Source organism: Rhipicephalus sanguineus, chromosome 3 (genome assembly GCF_013339695.2).
Source record: "Rhipicephalus sanguineus isolate Rsan-2018 chromosome 3, BIME_Rsan_1.4, whole genome shotgun sequence".
In the NCBI taxonomy this organism is placed as follows: Eukaryota; Metazoa; Arthropoda; class Arachnida; order Ixodida; family Ixodidae; genus Rhipicephalus; species Rhipicephalus sanguineus.
In genome coordinates this window covers 181589265-181606866 of record NC_051178.1, presented here as the reverse complement: position 1 = coordinate 181606866, position 17602 = coordinate 181589265, and the positions used below count along the sequence as shown (strand labels likewise).

The 17602-nt window shown below is 50.4% G+C and overlaps 1 protein-coding gene across 1 annotated transcript in view; it reads right to left on the bottom strand.

Annotated features, from left to right (window-relative positions):
• Window positions 1-4832: 4832 nt before the first annotated feature.
• LOC119386147 (uncharacterized) overlaps window positions 4833-17602 on the bottom strand; it is a 44236-nt gene continuing 31466 nt past the window's right edge. Inside the window, exons 2-3 of the mRNA XM_049414234.1 lie at window positions 7490-7644; window positions 4833-4842 (exon numbers count right to left, since the gene is read on the bottom strand). Coding sequence (XP_049270191.1) covers window positions 4833-4842; window positions 7490-7644 — 165 coding nt within the window. The remainder of the gene's footprint in view (window positions 4843-7489; window positions 7645-17602) is intronic.

Sequence of the window (17602 nt, the reverse complement as noted above, 5' to 3'; positions counted from 1 at the left end):
CGGTGATGTGGATATCATATGTAACTTTCGTTAACTCTTTCGTTACCACGCCTATTCAAATCGATCACCGGTGATCGACGAAAAAAGCTGCCGATTTCGACGCGTTAAAAAATTTTCTCGTGCATGCTGCAGCATCTCGCGTTTAGTTCTGGGACTGCTCTTCTGCAATCCGTTTAAATTTTCCCGCTCTGACGACGTTGCGATTTTTGACGGAGTTTTTCGCGAACGAATGCGCATGTGTTACTGGAAAAGGGGGCGTGGCTGCCACACTCGGGAAAAAAAATGCGCAGCTCATGTTTGTGCTCCGTTATTATCAACATTTTGGCATCAAACGGTTCCTAAGAACTCAATTATCAAATTGTGTCGTCAGTTTTGAGAGGTAATAAATTTTGGCTGTGATAATTACATGAAAACGACACCTGCTACTCACTAGCGAGCTTTGCTTCCGAGTTTGCGCAATATTAGCGAGTTTTAGTATAGCGGGAAACGCTTACGTTAGCGTTAGCGTGCGTCTCAACGCTAACGCTAAAACGGAACGCGCTGCGTGTCAACTGGTGGTCTTTTAGTACAGCGGAAGGCATTCCCGCTAACGCTAACGCAATCACATACGGCGCCATCTAGACATAAAAACACTAAATGCACTGTAGAATCCACAAAAGCGCCACCAAGTCGAGCTGATCCAAAATCACCACTGTTGCGTCTCCATGTCGCGTTTGCAGAAGTCGCGTTTGCAGAAGTGTTGAGTTCTGACACATTGGTTTCTGTCGACATGCCGCGTTCGAGAATTCTTCAAGACCCCTATTACTTGGCCTTTTTAAGCTGGGATGCATCACGCGTCACATTCATGCACTGCCGCGAAAGGCCTGAAGGGAAACGACGCCTGACATGTATCTGCTTGACTTATGGCCGTATCTTGGAAAGAGGCGACCACGGTGTAAGAAAAATAATTTAGGTGTGGACCACGGTGTAAGAAAAATAATTTAGGTGTGGACACTCCGCCCGACGGCGCGTCCACATAATGTTCGCCTCTTTCCTCCTCTCGGCCCCCATGTCGCAGCGCCTCCCACGCAACCGCGGCCGGCGCATGTACTATAGAAGACGAGCTGCGTGCGTAGCGTCCGTAACGGCGTTGCGCACGTGAGAAGTCAGCGAGCAGAAAGACTGCTCACGCGCTCTAAGCAAGACGCCGCGCTTTTACGTACGCAACGCTGTTAGGGACGCTATGTGCGTCGGGTGCGCCGTTTACACCGTGGCCGTATGAAAACTCGCCGTGAAAAAATGCAATGAGGTGAAAAAAAAAATGAAGAAAAACGCGCGTTCGCCTCGTCGCAATAGGTTTCTTAAGCCCCCATGTCGCAGCGCCCCCCACGAAACTGCGGCCGGCGCATGTATTAAAGGCGAACATTATCTGGACGCGCTCTCCTTCGCGGCGGGCGGAGAGTGTCCACACCTATGGTGTGGACACTCCGCCCGACGGCGCGTCCACATAATGTTCGCCTCTTTCCTCCTCTCGGCCCCCATGTCGCAGCGCCCCCCACGAAACTGCGGCCGGCGCATGTATTAAAGGCGAACATTATCTGGACGCGCTCTCCTTCGCGGCGGGCGGAGAGTGTCCACACCTAAATTATTTTTCTTACACCGTGGAGGCGACTAAAGACAGCGTCGCCATCTCTGCGCTGCTACAGAAAACATGAGCGAACCTTGCAAACAAATCCTGCTAAGCCTTCTGCAGCGCAAATCCACTTTGTATCTCAAAAATGGAGCTATTTTATCGGCGGTACACGGTTGGCGAAGCCTCATTACTCAAATCTAAATCAAATACGAACATTATTAGGGAATGAATAAGTTTAATAATGCAGGACGACGGCTACAAAGATTCGAAGTGGACGGCTCTCGCTTCAACAGGCACCGCCATCTTGCCCGACGTACGGGATCTCTTGCGTGCGTTAGCGTTGAACGCTATATTCCAGAAATAGCGTTCGTACGTAAGAGCTCGGGCTACGTTTACGTTCTGCTCATGCGCAGTTAGGAGCACGCAACGCTAACGCTAACGCTAAATCCTTGCGTTTGCCGTTATCCGCTATACTAAAACTCGCTATTATTCAAATACAGCTCGTTTCTGAAGGTCCGTCGCGTCTCTAACTTGTTGATATGGCCTTTTTAGCCAGTTTGCAGCAGTTTTGGTTTAGTTTCTCTTTAGAGAGTTTTAGTATAGCGGGAAACGCTTACATTAGCGTTAGCGTGCGTCTCAACGCTAACGCTAAAACGAAATTCGCTGCGTGCCAACGGGTGGTCTTTTAGTATAGCGGAAGGCATTCCCGCTAACGATAACGCAAGCACATGCGGCGCCTTCTGCACATAAAAACACTAAATGCACTGTAGAATCCACAAAAGCGCCACTAAGTCGAGCTGATCCAAATTAGCGAGTTTTAGTATAGCGGATAACAGCAAACGCAAGGATTTAGCGTTAGCGTTAGCGTTGCGTGCTCCTAACTGCGCATGAGCAGAACGTAAACGTAGCCCGAGCTCTTACGTACGAACGCTATTTCTGGAATATAGCGTTCAACGCTAACGCACGCAAGAGATCCCGTACGTAGGGCAAGATGGCGGTGCCTGTTGAAGCGAGAGCCGTCCACTTCGAATCTTTGTAGCCGTCGTCCTGCATTATTAAACTTATTCATTCCCTAATAATGTTCGTATTTGATTTAGATTTGAGTAATGAGGCTTCGCCAACCGTGTACCGCCGATAAAATAGCTCCGTTTTTGAGATACAAAGTGGATTTGCGCTGCAGAAGGCTTAGCAAGATTTGTTTGCAAGGTTCGCTCACGTTTTCTGTAGCAGCGCAGAGATGGCGTCGCTGTCTTTAGTCGCCTAGAGTTACTGTATATGCTACCTTTAGGTAGCAGAGTTGCGCATCTGTCTTCCAACGCCGCTAGCAACCATGCATTGCGGAGAAGCTGCCGCTTGGGCCAATTTTTTTTATTTCTCGACGCCGCCGCTGCAGCGAACTGAATTAACACTAGCCATCGACAGCCAATGTTTATCGCCGGTCTTCGACACGCCAGACAGGTTAATCGGCGACACGGTAGGCATGTCGCCTGCAAAAACGAAGTGCGACTTCACCGCATAGCTGTGGTTGCTAGCCGGACCTATGCGCAACTCTGCTACCTAAAGGTAGCATATACAGTGACTCTATAGTCGCCTCTTTCCAAGATACGGCCACAAATCAAGCAGATACATGTCAGGCGTCGTTTCCCTTCATGCCTTTCGCGGCAGTGTATGAATGTGACGCGTGATGCGTCCCAGCTTAAAAAAGGCCAAGTAATAGGGGTCTTGAAGAATTCTCGAACGCGGCATGTCGACAGAAACCAGTGTGTCAGAACTCAACACTTCTGCAAACGCGACATGGAGACGCAACAGTGGCGACTTTGGATCAGCTCGACTTGGTGGCGCTTTTGTGGATTCTACAGTGCATTTAGTATTTTATGTCTAGATGGCGCTGTATGTGCTTGCGTTAGCGTTAGCGGGAATGCCTTCCGCTGTACTAAAAGACCACCAGTGGACACGCAGCGCGTTCCGTTTTAGCGTTAGCGTTGAGACGCACGCTAACGCTAACGTAAGCGTTTCCCGCTATACTAAAACTCGCTATTAACCGTTGTTGCGCCTCCATGTCGCGTTTGCAGAAGCGTTGAGTTCTCACGACCAGAAACGCATAGGTTTCTGTCGACAAGCCGCGTTCGAGGTTAAGGATCGTCCTCGCTCGTGAAACGCGCATGCATCACGCATCAGATTCATGCACTGCCGCGAAAAACATGAAGGGAAACGAATCTTGACGTGTCTTGGGTTGACTTGTGGCCTATCTTGGAAAGACGCGACTGAAGACAGCGTCGCCATCTCTGCGCGGCAACAGAAAACATGAGCACACCTTGTAAACAAATTATGTTAAGCCTTCTGTACCGCAAATCCACTTTGTATCTCAAAAACGGAGCTATTTTATCGGCGGTACGCCTCATTACTGAAATCTAAATCAAATACGAACATTACTTGGCAATGAATGAGTTTAATAACGCAGGACGACGACTAGAAAGATTCGAAGTGGACGGTTCTCGCTTCAACAGGCACCGCCATCTTGCCCTACGTACGGGATCTCTAGCGTGCGTTAGCGTTGAACGCTATATTCCAGAAATAGCGTTCGTGCGTAGGAGCTCGGGCTACGTTTACGTTCTGCTCATGCGCAGTTAGGAGCACGCAACGCTAACGCTAACGCTAAATCCTTGCGTTTGCTGTTTTCCGATATACTAAAACTCGCTTTTATCTACGCGAGAGGGGCGCATCGGCCGTTAGCGTCGGCGCGCGCGGCAATCTCTCGGCCGCTCCAATGGCGTCGTCAACCCGGGGGGCTGCGTCGCGGGAAAAACGTTCCGCTCGAAAGCGTGCTCAACCCGCTCACGAATTTAGTGAAGCTGAGTCGAGCTATGAGTCCGAAGACGACACCAGCTCATCTTCAAGCGCTGACAGCGACGATGCTTCGAGCCAGCCCGGGCCATCCTCAGCTGTGTACCGATAAGTTTCGTTTTCGGCCTTGAGCGGTCTCGTCCGTCGGAAGCGCTTATCTGCCGATCTCGGTGCACGACCTTTGAGATGTCCTGGTTATCTGCAGGATACGCACAGCGCTTGGACAGGATGTGCTGCCGCCGGCAGCCAGAAAGCTTCAATTTTCACCAAGAAGGCCGCCCGGCGCGCATCTCGGCCCGGCACACCGGAGCAGCGCAAAACGTTTCATGACGGCGCGTGATTTTTTTTTTTTTCCTGTTTTTCACAGCGGAGGTCATCAGGACCATCTGCGAAAATACCAACAAATATGCTTGGATGCATATCTTGGGCCTTCTGACGTATGCCGAAAAAGATGCCAACGTATGCCAAAAAAAGTGCAGCACCACCTCAAAAAGATGCCGAAAAGGAAAAACTGCCGCAAGTGCTATGAGGAACGCAAAGTTGAAAAAAAAAAAAAAAACGAACGTTCTTTGTGAAACCTGTGGCGCCTACCTGTGCTTCACGAAAACCAGAAACTGCTTCACCGCATGGCACGAGCGGTGAAGCAGTTTTTGGTCTGCAGTATTTTTGATCTGTGTGAAAAATGGCTTTATGCAGATTGTTTATTTTTCTTTTAAAATATTCCTAGATCATTTCCCTTCAAAATGTATATTTTGAATTTTGTTTGTTCGTAATATTTTTGTAGATATTGTGTTTTGTTTGTACTGTTTTTCTCAAGTTCCTGCAAAAGTGGTAGATTTCAGATTTTTTATAAGTTTTGTAACATCTTTTTTGTTTTGAAACTTGTGTTATCTATAAAGAGCAATTCATTATGCACAATTTGGTGTGCTGCAATGTTACCTAGAGCATTATTTATACTAGCAATAAATTTCTTCCTCCGACCTATAAAAAATGGCCATTTTCATGCGGTAACGAAAGAGTTAATGTATTCCTCCGGGGTCGAGCAATGCGTCAATATAGCTTGCTGAATCATAGGAATACAAACGTAATGTTTATTAAACTGCTATATAAGCTGAGCCAACACTGGAACCACAGACGTTAATCTGATATGACGCCTGTATCGTAAGTACATATGTAATGTTTATTGCTTTCTTGTAAAATTAGATAGCCAGCACCACAACCACAACCGACGTTGCACCGTTATTACGCCTGCGTAGGCTGTTTTTCCAAACCAGTTTATAGACCTGCCGTGGCTCAGTGGTAGAATACCTGATTGCCACGCAGAATGCTTGAGTTCAATTCCTGCTGGGATCCTAATTTTCATTCTTTTCATTCTTTGAGTCAGCGCTGCCGATGTTGGTTTTCCTTAACGCTCTAGCATTTAAGTAGTTACCAATGTCTGTTCTCGCCTTTCCTGGGTAGATATAAACTGTCAATCAGCTGTGGCGCATACCCGTACACCACGGCCCATAGTAAACGGGTATGTGCCACACGTGTCTAGTGGAAAGGGTTTGACGACGTACGCGACAGGCTTTTAACGTTATTCATGTCATGACCCGCAATCATATTCGTCAAATCCTCTTACCCTCCCATGCAAATTTTGGTCTACACCAACTTAAGGAGGCGATCATGAGAGAACCCAGACGTAGGCGGCTAGATAGATAGATAGATACGTAGATAGAAACGCTCAAAGTGTCAGAGGTTCGCTAAGAAATGCTTCGCATTTAAAACCGCTTTGGGTTTCCCTATCGAAGCGGCGGTATTAAGGCACGTTCACACGGAAAGCGGAGTACGCAAGCGGGCAAGCGGATTTTCAAAGCGGAGAGGCAGCGACGGCGCGCGGCTGTTCAGACCGACGCTATAGATCGTGTGGCACTACGCGATACTGCGCGCGCGCGTCTCGGGCCCTGATTTTCTGCGGCCAGAGCGGCCAACTTTTCCGCGCGGAGAAAATCGGTCCGGGAGCGATCCGGGAAAGCGGCCGCGGGTTTTCCGCTTTTGCAGATAATCCGCGCCCGCTTTCCGTATCTGCCTCTCTGCTTTCATGATCCGCACTCGGTGTGAACGTGCCTTCACAGTGACGGGTCAACACAGTCTGAAGGTCTAAGTCACGTGGGCACGACAACAAGTGAGGTAGCAGCAGCTGATCTGTCGTCCGCTGTAAGTTTCACGTAAACAACGATCAGTGAATTGTCGTCCAGTGACTCGGACAGCGATTTCAGCGCCTTCGGCGGCATGCAGCACGTAGAGCTCGCAAACCCAACTAACTGTGTTGACTCGTCATCGCAATGTGCATTGCGGTGGGGCTGGCTTGCAGATGCTGGGCGACGAAAACTTCAAGTCAATGCATTCATTAATCAAACAGCTTTGTTTATAAAGTCCTGCGAAGTTCAATCGGGGAAGGCCTCAGCGTCGGCCTAGGCATCGGCCGTGAGCCCTTGGGCTCGGGCGGCTTCCCCGGCTCGCTGGACGGCCCAGTTTTCTTCTAATGCGGAGCTGAGCAGAGCCCAGCGCGCCTTGCTGTTCGAGACTGCCTCCTCGTGGTTCCTGTGTGCTTTGTGTTCTAAGCTCGAGCACACCAACTAAAATATTTCATACGTGTTTCCTGACTCCGGTGCGTGGAGAGCGTTGACACTGCGTACCGAGGAAACGAAAAAGTTCCCTTTTGCGGTATCCCGAGATCGTGTCAGTACTCCTTTAAGACACTCCGCCAAGTGCTGATCGTGGGGAAAGGTCACGATGAAAAGTCACTGACGTTGGCTCAAAGGCTGTCTCAACCTCGACAGTACCCAAAAGCCAAGTAGCGTTATGTGTTCCAGCACAGTTCCAGATCCGGTTCTCCCAAGACTACAGAGACACAGGTATGTATACACGCCTCGATCGCGCTCTCAACGGTGCTGGGGGAGTGATCGCGCTGAGACGCAACGACAGCTCCTTCGAGCGGCGACTCGTAGCCGCTCTGAGCGTCCACAACAAAGAAACGAGCAAACAAACAAGGAAGAGGCAAGGCGCATGTTCGGGCCGCTCACCTTCCTAGGCGATTCGACGGCGCTGGAAGAGTAGTGGTCGACGCTGGTGCCCAAGCCGTCTACGTCCTTGAGCCTCGACGACGTGGGAGGGAGGTCCACTTCCTCCGGGTACCGGTACTTCTGCACAGACACAGAAAGGTGCGCCCAAACTGTCAGGAAAGTTCGTTCACGATGCACTTCGAGTTGCAAACTGCGCAGAACTATCCCGGTCAAAACGCAGCACACAGCAGAGAAAGAATTACAGCTAGACGGTTGCGTGCTTCATTAGACCCCCCCGGTGTCCTGCGTTATATATTTCCCCACATGAGAGAAAGAGATAGAAATAGGAAAGGCAGGGAGGTTAACCAGGTGCCAGTTTTCGTTTGCTACCCTGCAACGAGATTGAGAAGTGGGGGTTGGATAGACGACACGGGAGAGGGAGTGAGAACTTAAAAAAGAAAAATTCAAAGCCCTTACACTACTGTAAAACAGAAGCCAGCGGCTGCACGCTCTGTGACCGCGGCATACCGTCGTCTTCGTGCCCACTCGCGCTTTGTGTGCGCGTCGGCGCTCCTTCAATTCCCGCTCTTCTTCCTCCAAGCGAACAAGCATCCGTCCCATGGTGAGACCAAAAGGCAAATGCTGACAAGAGCGCTAGCGCGATTTCTACGTCATAGGCAAAGAGGCACTTGTGAAAAAAGGCATCGGCGGTGGCGAGGGGCACCGAAAACTGTTGGTATACGCGTCATTTGACCGCGGGCACGATTCGTCAAAGCGTAGCCATAGACAGCTTGGCCGTAAAAGGAGACCGCAGGGCATTCCAATCAGAGGCGTACGGGCCGGTGAAGCAAAAGAAGCGGAGCAGTGCCTGCACGGCCTACTAATGTGCCCTTAGGCTACAAAGTGTGCGCCACTGCCATTATACACAAGATCCGACCATAGCATTGCCGTATACAATGCCTGCCAACATGAACTTCGAAAGAACATCACGTCCACGTTACGCAACAGTGGCGATGCTGGGTTTCTTCGCGTTCCTTCAAGCAAAACTGTCCTAAAGACTGAGCACAACACAAAATATGAGGGAACTAGCACACGATGAAAACACATGTCAATGTTGACAACGTTGCATTATTCCAGTGCAACGACTCCCCCACAATAGCGACATTTGTTAACAATTCAGTCATGATACTGCGGAGGAAGGAAAGACGGACGAAAAGCGAAATGTCGCTTCAGCTCGCATTGATTTTTCTTAAGCAACACGAAGTAGAGAACAAAAAGAACACGCTGAAAGTAAAGCGTATTAAGGAACATCGCCTCTTAACGTTTCGTAAATCCGAAACTTGCCGATCTTTCAAAGGCAACGTCCCGCTTTTTTAAACTACGAAATGTAGTTCGTGGCTTCAGCACTACAAGGTTTTTGAGAGCTTTCGCGCACTTCAGTGACAGTTCTGCGCTTCCCCACCCGAACCTTGCCGTTAAATCTCGAGCGCAAACTCAAGAATCAGCCTTTTTCTCTCTCTCTCTCTCTCTCTCTCTCTCTCTCTCTCTCTCTCTCTCTCTCTCTCTCTCTCTCTCTCTCTCTCTCTCCCTACTCTGAAAATCGAGTTTCTTCGGAAGCCAGCAAAGAGCCAGTCAGCAAGCAGGTATTACGGAGCACGTCTCTTGCACCGCCCCTTCCCGTGCCCTCCTATACGCAGGCAATGCAAGCGATCCTTGCGTACACACACACACACACACACACACACACACACACACACACACACACACACACACACACACACACACACACACGCGCGCGCGCGCGAAGGAGCTGCTAGGTCCGCGGGGACGGCAGCGCCGAAGCACCGGCGGCAGCAACAGCAGCATGCCGTAAGAGCACGGCGATTGCCGGCGCAGGCGCTGCTTGGTAAGCTCAGTGAAGAGAGAGAGGAGGCGTTGGTCCGCGATGATAAACATGTCGGGACGGCACGGGAGGGCCCGCCAAATCCCCCGAGATGGATCAGCGCCGCGCTCAGGCCGCGCCTGATGACCCGGGCAGATGGGAGGCACGGGGCAGCGAAAAGTAGGGGCGCGCGCTCGCCAGCACGCACGCACGCACGCACGCGATGCGCCTCCGGCGCTACAACCCCAGCGCTTCTCCTCCTCCATTCGTGCGCCGGCCTTTTAGCTTGGCGGCATACGGGCCTCACCCTGCTGGACAAAAGCACGGACCCGTGGCTCACGGACAACGGGTGACCGGCGGCGCGCGATGTTTTCGGCCACTGGCCCCTTTCACGTGCGTGATGCGCGAGGGGCGAGTGCGTGGCACGGGCTTGCTTAGGAAGCCGCTGACCCGGCGATGCTGCCATCAGCTCGCCGGCGCTGGTGACGGATACCGATGTTCGATTCCGGTTCCGAACTGATATATTCGCACATTCGTTGCTATACGCGGAAAGGGCTAAACCTTCTCGTAAACGCGCACAGAGCTCTCCTCGGGCAGCCAGATCGGAAAGTGGAATTATTCGACGGGCACCGCGATGCTATAGCGAGTAAACTCTATGTATTCGGGCAAAAATCGAACTGAAATGATCGCAGGGTTACCTTCCCGTTGGCATGCTCAGTAAACAGCAAGCGCGGGTGACGCTATTCACGGCGATTGGTGCCGCGCCATAGCCTCCTTCAACTGCATCTGTGACTGCATTGAAGGCGCACGACAGGGAACTACTCTTTCGCAGGATACCGCCAACAGTGTGGATGGACAATCCAAAGCTTCGACCAGAGCTCAAACGATGTGTATTTTGCTTTTGGAGATAATAGTAATTGCTGGGATTTTACGTGCCAAACCACGATACGATTATGAGGTGCGCCGTAAAGTGGAGGGCTCCGTAAATGCGACCGGTGCGGCCGGGATCGAGCCGACGTCTTTCCGGTCAGCAGCCAAGCATGCTTTCGGAGATCATTACGAATTGTCCAAACACTCCGCAGTTCCTCCTTTGTCAATCACTTTGAAACAGCGCAGTGCACTGTTTCTGATAATCGCTCGCGGATATGCTCGGCTGCCGTAGGTTTATTCTTGCCGAGCAACATGCAGGCCTCGATCGAGCAAATGTTATGTAGTAGTACATACTTTCAGGACGTATATTATCGCTAGTCATTCGCTTGCTCTGTAAAAAGTCACGAAACGTTCAGAATGGGGGATGATTAGCCCATATTTGCCCAAACTCAGAAAAAATTACAAAACAAATATTTTTATTCACAAAAAGTGTAATTCTACCCTCAACATAAAGCACAAGTTCTTTATTTACTGCCAGGTAAACGCCACACTGTTTTTCAAGCCGTTCTATACATATAGGACACTGGGCATTAGGGGTGCTATGTGCGGGTGTGGTGCGCCTTGAAACATTTCACGTGCACACCGAGATTGACCTTCTTCCTCTCCATGACGTCTTTCATACAAAGCGCGCGTTTGCCCGGAGAAAGCGGTCGGCACGTGGCAGCACGAAAAGCAAGCAATGTCTAGGCTTGCACACGTTGAGAATGAGGCCTGCTTGATGTGCTGTAGGTGGCGCTAGTCATCAGCTAATGAAATAGCGATGTTAGAGTGCATCAAAGAAGCGTCCTATATGTACGACACTGGGCATATATGGGTTAACAGCGCAGAAGCACGAGAAGAAACCAGGACGGAAAGAGCACTCGTTCTGTCCTGGTTTCTTCTCACGTTCCAAATGCTTTCAATGCGTACACGCATACATACGCTCCCAATACGCTCCCCATGCATACATGGGGTTTCACGCGCCATAACCACGGCACTGTTATGAGGCGCGCAATAGTGGAGGGCTCCGGAAATATCGACCATGTGGTGTTCTTTCACGTGCACCCACATCGCACGGTACACGGGCCTCTAGCATTTCACCTCCATCGAAATGCGACCGCCGCAGCTCGGGGTCGAACTCGCGACTTTCGGGTCAGTAGCCGAACACCGTCGCCACTGTACCACTGTGGCGGACTTCTCATGCTCCTGCGCACTTCATTATCCTTCATCATGATGTACCAAGAAGCCCAATCCGACGCTGAAGCAAACGTTCGGCTTCGCAAATTCGTTTGATGTCGGTTTAGTCCGTCGCCCTTGCTTCGACGTGAATATATTGATTCAAGAGCACGCCCATTCACTTCGGGTAAGCGAATTCACATACGTGTTGCACTGCACTGCTGTATTGTGCTGTTTCACAACTCCGGCAAGTGTGTCGAACATGGTACTCCGCAAGCGACTGAAGAGACTTTCCACGGTGAGTTAATTCATATATGTGTACACGCTAGAAAACGTATGTCCTGTGCCGAGTCTCTATATGGTCAATGTCCATATGATTTAATTTCATATTAACTCCAACCAATACAAGATGACATTCAGAGAGCAAGGTGCATAATACAAGATAACCAAGAGTGAAATCAAGACGACAAGCAGGCCTCAAATATTTGTCGCTAAAGATGCAAGAAACAAAATGAAGATATCAATCATGTTCATTGTCATTTCTTCTTCATTTTTCTTCTGCCGTCCTCCTCTTAGAGTTTTTCTTTATCTCGCTCTTTGCAAGAGTGAGCGCGTAGGCTTAGTATTCTTATCCGACGATACTATCTACTTTCAATACACAACCCTTTCTATTTCTACATCTATTTCCTGCTTGCGAACCACTTCCGGCATCGGCGCACGTTTCCGGCACGGCCACACTTCGACGTCGAGCGAGCGTGACCCGGAGCCACAACCGCTCTTTTAATGACGCCGGCGCAGCGACGACACAGCGGGAACTGGTTTGTAGCATAGGGCTTAAACAACCGAGGACAACAGATGAAGCAACAGACGGATACGACCTATCCTGGAAATGAAATTTCGTTGTTGAAATTTAGCGCTTGTGTTCGTCTGTTGCTTCATCTGTTGTCCTCCGTTGTTTAAGCCCTATGCTATAAACCAGTTTACAGTGAACCAACAAGCTCATACTGGTTCCCTTGTCATGTGTTTGAAGTTTGCTGTTTTCTCGCAGCTTGGGGCTTGCAAGGGTTGCAATTTGCGCTTGTTAGTGAATCATCTGAACAGCTTTGATACAGCGCTAAACGCTATATCAAAGTGCTGTGTGCTGTCCTTATGTGCCTTCTCGTGTCCGTGTGTCGTTCAGCGTTACATCAAAGCTGCTGGGACTCAAAACGACCCGACCCATCAAGAACTCTTCTTTTTTTATTTATTCTGAATGCTTGACAACTGTAGAATGCAAGTACCCACAGAAAGGTGGTAATTTCGTCATGACAGATGGATCCAGCGTTCCCTACGAAAATCTTTTAAAACGAGCGACTTCGGTGCGAAAGCGGCAATTCACGTTCGGAAACGAATTGTCTACACAACGACAACGAACTTCGCGGCACGAGACCCGAGAAGAACGCGACTCCAATCTTCTATCATTCTCCGCAATAACAAGTAAAGATAAAAACGAAACGACGACACAAACTTCATCTCAGATTTCTTTTCGCCGGCAATTTCTCACTGCCTCGTCTTCGCGCGCCTTCACCGAGGCGCGTATGTATGCCAGCCTCGGCATGCAAACTCTCGACGCACGCATTTCGCACTAGCGAGCAACGGCGTGCCTTTTCTATCCTCAGCTCCGCAGCCCGTCACGTTTTTCTCGGCTCCCTTCCAAGTTCTCCGCGAAACGTGCTGGGCACCTTCACCGCGGCACCTCGGATGTTTCCCCCAACTCTTGCCTTTTTTCTTCTTCTTCTTCCCCCCCTCCCTCTCCCCCTCTCACCCTTCCACCAAAGCACGTGCAACTGGAACTAGAGCACGCTTAGCTTGGGATTTTCTGTTGGCCGGCTAGGTAGCGTTGTGGGCGCGGTGCCAGCTGCCTCGAGAGCATGCACGACCGCCTTTGTTTTTTTTTTTTTTTTCCTTCCCGCGAGAACAAAAGCATTTAACACCACCTTTTTTTTTTTTTTTTTTGCTGTTGTTCTCACGCCCTCGCTCTGCCTTTTTCCAACACCACCGCATCTCCCCTTCACTTTCTCTTCGTTGAGAGTCTTGGCTCCTTGGTTAGCTGTGCTCGTCGTATACTTCTCGATGTTTCATCCCCCTCATAACCACGCTGCAGCTGCAAGCGCTGTTCTCGTCGTTTGCGCGTGCATATTGAACAAGAAGTTAAAACTTGAACCACGCAGATTCAGAACGAGAGAAGAGCAAGAAAAACTCATCAGAAATATTTTTTTCGGTACATTTCAAAAAGAAAAATGGGGGAGAGAGCGAGAGAAAGAGAAGGTACACATAGTTTTTGAGCCAGCTTCCATAATCCGGCGTGTTCTTGTGACCATTTCGTTCCCACTTCAACAGGTCAGCAAATGGCAGCGTGAGAGCCAACAAAAGCCGACGCTAGCTGTCGAGAAGGCAACAATGTCGGTTGCAAAGCGCATCACGTGCATCCAACTGCTTTGCTGTTCTCTCTGACTCATGGCAAACATCACCAAAGTCACTGTCACACTTTCATCGATATATTATTTTACCCATTTATACAGCAAATAGTTTTAGGCCTTTCCATAGCCGCGGTGCCCCCGTGTGCGCCCCTCTGGCGCCGCCCTAGCAACGTGTCCGCTTAAGCCCGCACTACACATTTCTGACAGCTTTTCAGTCTGCGATGTCATTAAATGAGAGTGCCGTTCTTGTGCTGCCCATCGTTACCGTGTACACTTCGCGTATCCTTTCACCGCTTATCGCACCCCCCAGGCACGTAGCCAGGATTTTTTTTCGGGGGGGGCCCAAGGCCTAATTGTTCGAAAGACAATCTTTCCATGGCAAAAACAAAAAAAGTACCCTGGGAATATAGAGGGATGGAAAAATTTCGGGGGGGGGCCCGGGTCCCCCGGGCCCCCCCCCCTTGCCTACGTGCCTGGCACCCCCCACCTTCACACTCCTCGGTCTCCTTCCTGCCCACAGTACCGCCGACTGAACAACTGACCCTTTCGTTAAAATGCTCTGTTTACGCTGCGTAATCTTTCTCCGTAGGATGTCGCGACATTCGAGTTCACGTGGCCGACGTTCCACTACTTCGCAAACAGGGCGCTAATTACGAGCGAGACACCTCACTTTCCAGCAGCTGACCGCACATAAGCGAAAGGAAACCCGAGCTCCGACGTGTGACGCGAACAATGCAAACAGTAACGGACGCGCCAACAATGTATGCCCTCGCACGCAATGCACACACGCGTCCACGGCCGCGCACGCACACACTCGTGGACACAACCACAGCCCGCGAACCGAGCTCGCTAATGACCATGCCGTGCGAGCGCTCCTTATTGTTAATACGAGCCCTGAAAAAGCCACCTGGAACCGCTCCAACAAACGTGCCAAATATCCTATTAGGGAAGGGGGGCATGAAACCCGTAATGAATTCACCCCTGCTCGAAGCAAATGCCGTTCGGCGGTTCCTATATTCCTTCGAGCTATATAACGCGCCCGCTCAATGAAGTTAATGTCCCCTGTTACCATTTTTCTTCTTTCTCGGAAGCATTCGCCTTGACGTCCCTTCCACAAGCCCCGAGTGCGAGCCCGTATCTGAACCTGCAGGCTGGCTGCGGAACCCAAGACAGGCCAACGGAGGAGGATATCAAAGGCCGAACCATTATCGCCGCCACCGCGGAAGGAATGCCCTCCCTCCTCGCGGTTGCTCTTGCTGATTCTGCGGCCAAGCAAAGCGATAATAGCATCCCCGGGACCCGCGGTTGCCGTGTGACGGAAAGGAGGAGGGCATCCGAGGTCGGCTTATCGCGGCCAGTCAACGAGGCCCGATCGCACCGCCGCCACCTTCAGCGGCGTTGGTGGTGGCCGTGGTGACATCTATTGACCCACTAAATCGACCACGCCACAATTCTCCCTGGGTGTCAGAGAGGACAAAAAAGAAAGTGGGGGTGGGATGGGGAGCACGACCGCACCCTGCGTAGGGATTCAGGGTACGTGTGCAAGATCGAAGTGCGTCTTCTCCTCTCGTCCTTTGCTCGCGTGCCCCTGCGTAGTGCCGCGCAGGACCGAAGGCGAGCGTGCGAAGCGGTGCTGACGCTAGCCCGTTCGTGAGGGCACGCGTTCCCACGTTGATAAAGCTGTTTATGGAAAGATAAGTCTGCGTACGAGTCGAACGGGCGCTATCGTCCTTGCATGCTTCGTCGCTGCTCCTGTTACGGAGGGAAGTACGAAGAAGGAAGAATATCCCGAGAAGCGAGCAGGTGCGCGATTGTATAGGTCAGCCACTTTGACTGTTTTGAATATACCTGTACACAGCGAGCACATACGCCCTATTCACACACCTAAGTCGCCGCAACGCATAGCCATTTCACGCTATTGCGTACCTTCGTTTGACGGGGCACGAATATAGGCCACGCAATTCATACGTACTCGCCGTCCTCGTTGCTTCGTGGGATTTAACGTCTCAAACGCGGTGCAACGCATAATATTGAAAAGGAACTGACGCGATGATGAATTAGCCCAGAAACAAGTGAAACGGTGCTTATCCAACAATGCTGTGACCACACAGAGTTTCAGAGCCCGGTTAACAACAACAAAAGAAAAGAATGAAAAAGACGGGAACAACTATATACGTCGTGTTCCACCAAAGCAAGTTTTACTTCTATGAAGCCATGCGTAATGTGTCATATAGAAAATGATAGATCACGATACAGCGAACAAAAATTCCACATTCTCCATTCTCTCGGGGCGCTGCATGCGTTCCTGTACGTATAGCTCCGAAAACCATGGCCGCCATCTTACTCTTCAATAAACTCACCTGCAGTACAAGCTCGTTCCTGCTAATAAAAAAAAACGCACAAAGAGCGCGAGCTACAGCGCTACGCCGGCTCAATCACGTTCACTGCTCGAACCAAGACATCCAGCCTGAAGCAAAAAGAAAGAAAAAAGCCATCGAAATTAAAGACTAGCGCCCCTGACGCACCTCGCTTCGGTGAATGGAATGATGAAACGCTGTATGCTTTACTGAAATGTCAATAGCACGCCTACGCATGCGTGCACGTATGTGTGCGTGCCGCGGATTCCAACTCGTCCACTTTCGCTCCTTCTTACCCTTCGGTGCTATTATTATCTTTTTTCCCCCACGTTCTTCCGTGCTATCCTGCATGTGAGCGTGGGAATACTAATTTAAAAACGCCGAGGCGGAGCGCAGCGCGTTTCGCGGTGACACCGTGGTGCGCTATAGCTGCCTCGTCCATGAAAAAAAAAAGGCCCTGCCGAAGCTCTTTTATATCCACACGCTCGCGGCGTGCTTTCATCACGGCCGTTGTGTGCAGGGAAACCTTGCCGGCGCGGCATCGCATCTCGCGACGCATAGAGCGTTCAAAAATTTACCGAGGCAATCCCGTGGGGAATTAATAAACGACGACGAGGACGAAGCGACATTCCTCGCTGGAAACAAAGGGAAAATGAGGGAAGACCGAGAAAGCAAATAAGAAAGAAAAAAGATAGCAACACACGGACACGCGTGAAGAAGGTTCGCGTTCTATACCCCAAAATGTCGAATGTATCTACTCGCGCTCACGTGGGAGGAGGAATCGCACGTGAAAGGGCGACAAGCTCTTTGCGCTAGGCGTCGCTACCACAGAGCACGCCGAGCCCTTTAACTCTTTCCTATGCTCAAAGGGGCAAGGGATACTTGCTCTGCCCACGCGGCAACGAGCGTGGCTCAACGGATGAAAAGGTCGTCTACGCCCACGGTCATCACTTAGGAGTAGCGGAACAACGGTCGATGAGACGACTTGGCTCCGGGTTACACATGCGTTAGCCTGCCGTGCACCAACGTATAGCGTGATTACTCTCCATCACGACACTTGAAGGAGCTTGCGCGCTTTAAACCTAGCGCTGGGCAGCCACCTCATCTCTCTCTATTCATTTGTTATTTCCTTATTTATGTCTTTTTCTTTCTTTCTTTCTTTCTTTCTTTTCTTTCTTTTCTTTCTTCTTTTCCTTTCCTTCTTTTTTTTCTCTCTTCTTTCTTTCTTTGCAGAGCGCTTTCTTTCCTTCTTTCTTTTTTTTTTTTTTCTCTTTCTTTCTTTCTTTTGCAGAAAAGCGCTCACACGAAAAATCTAA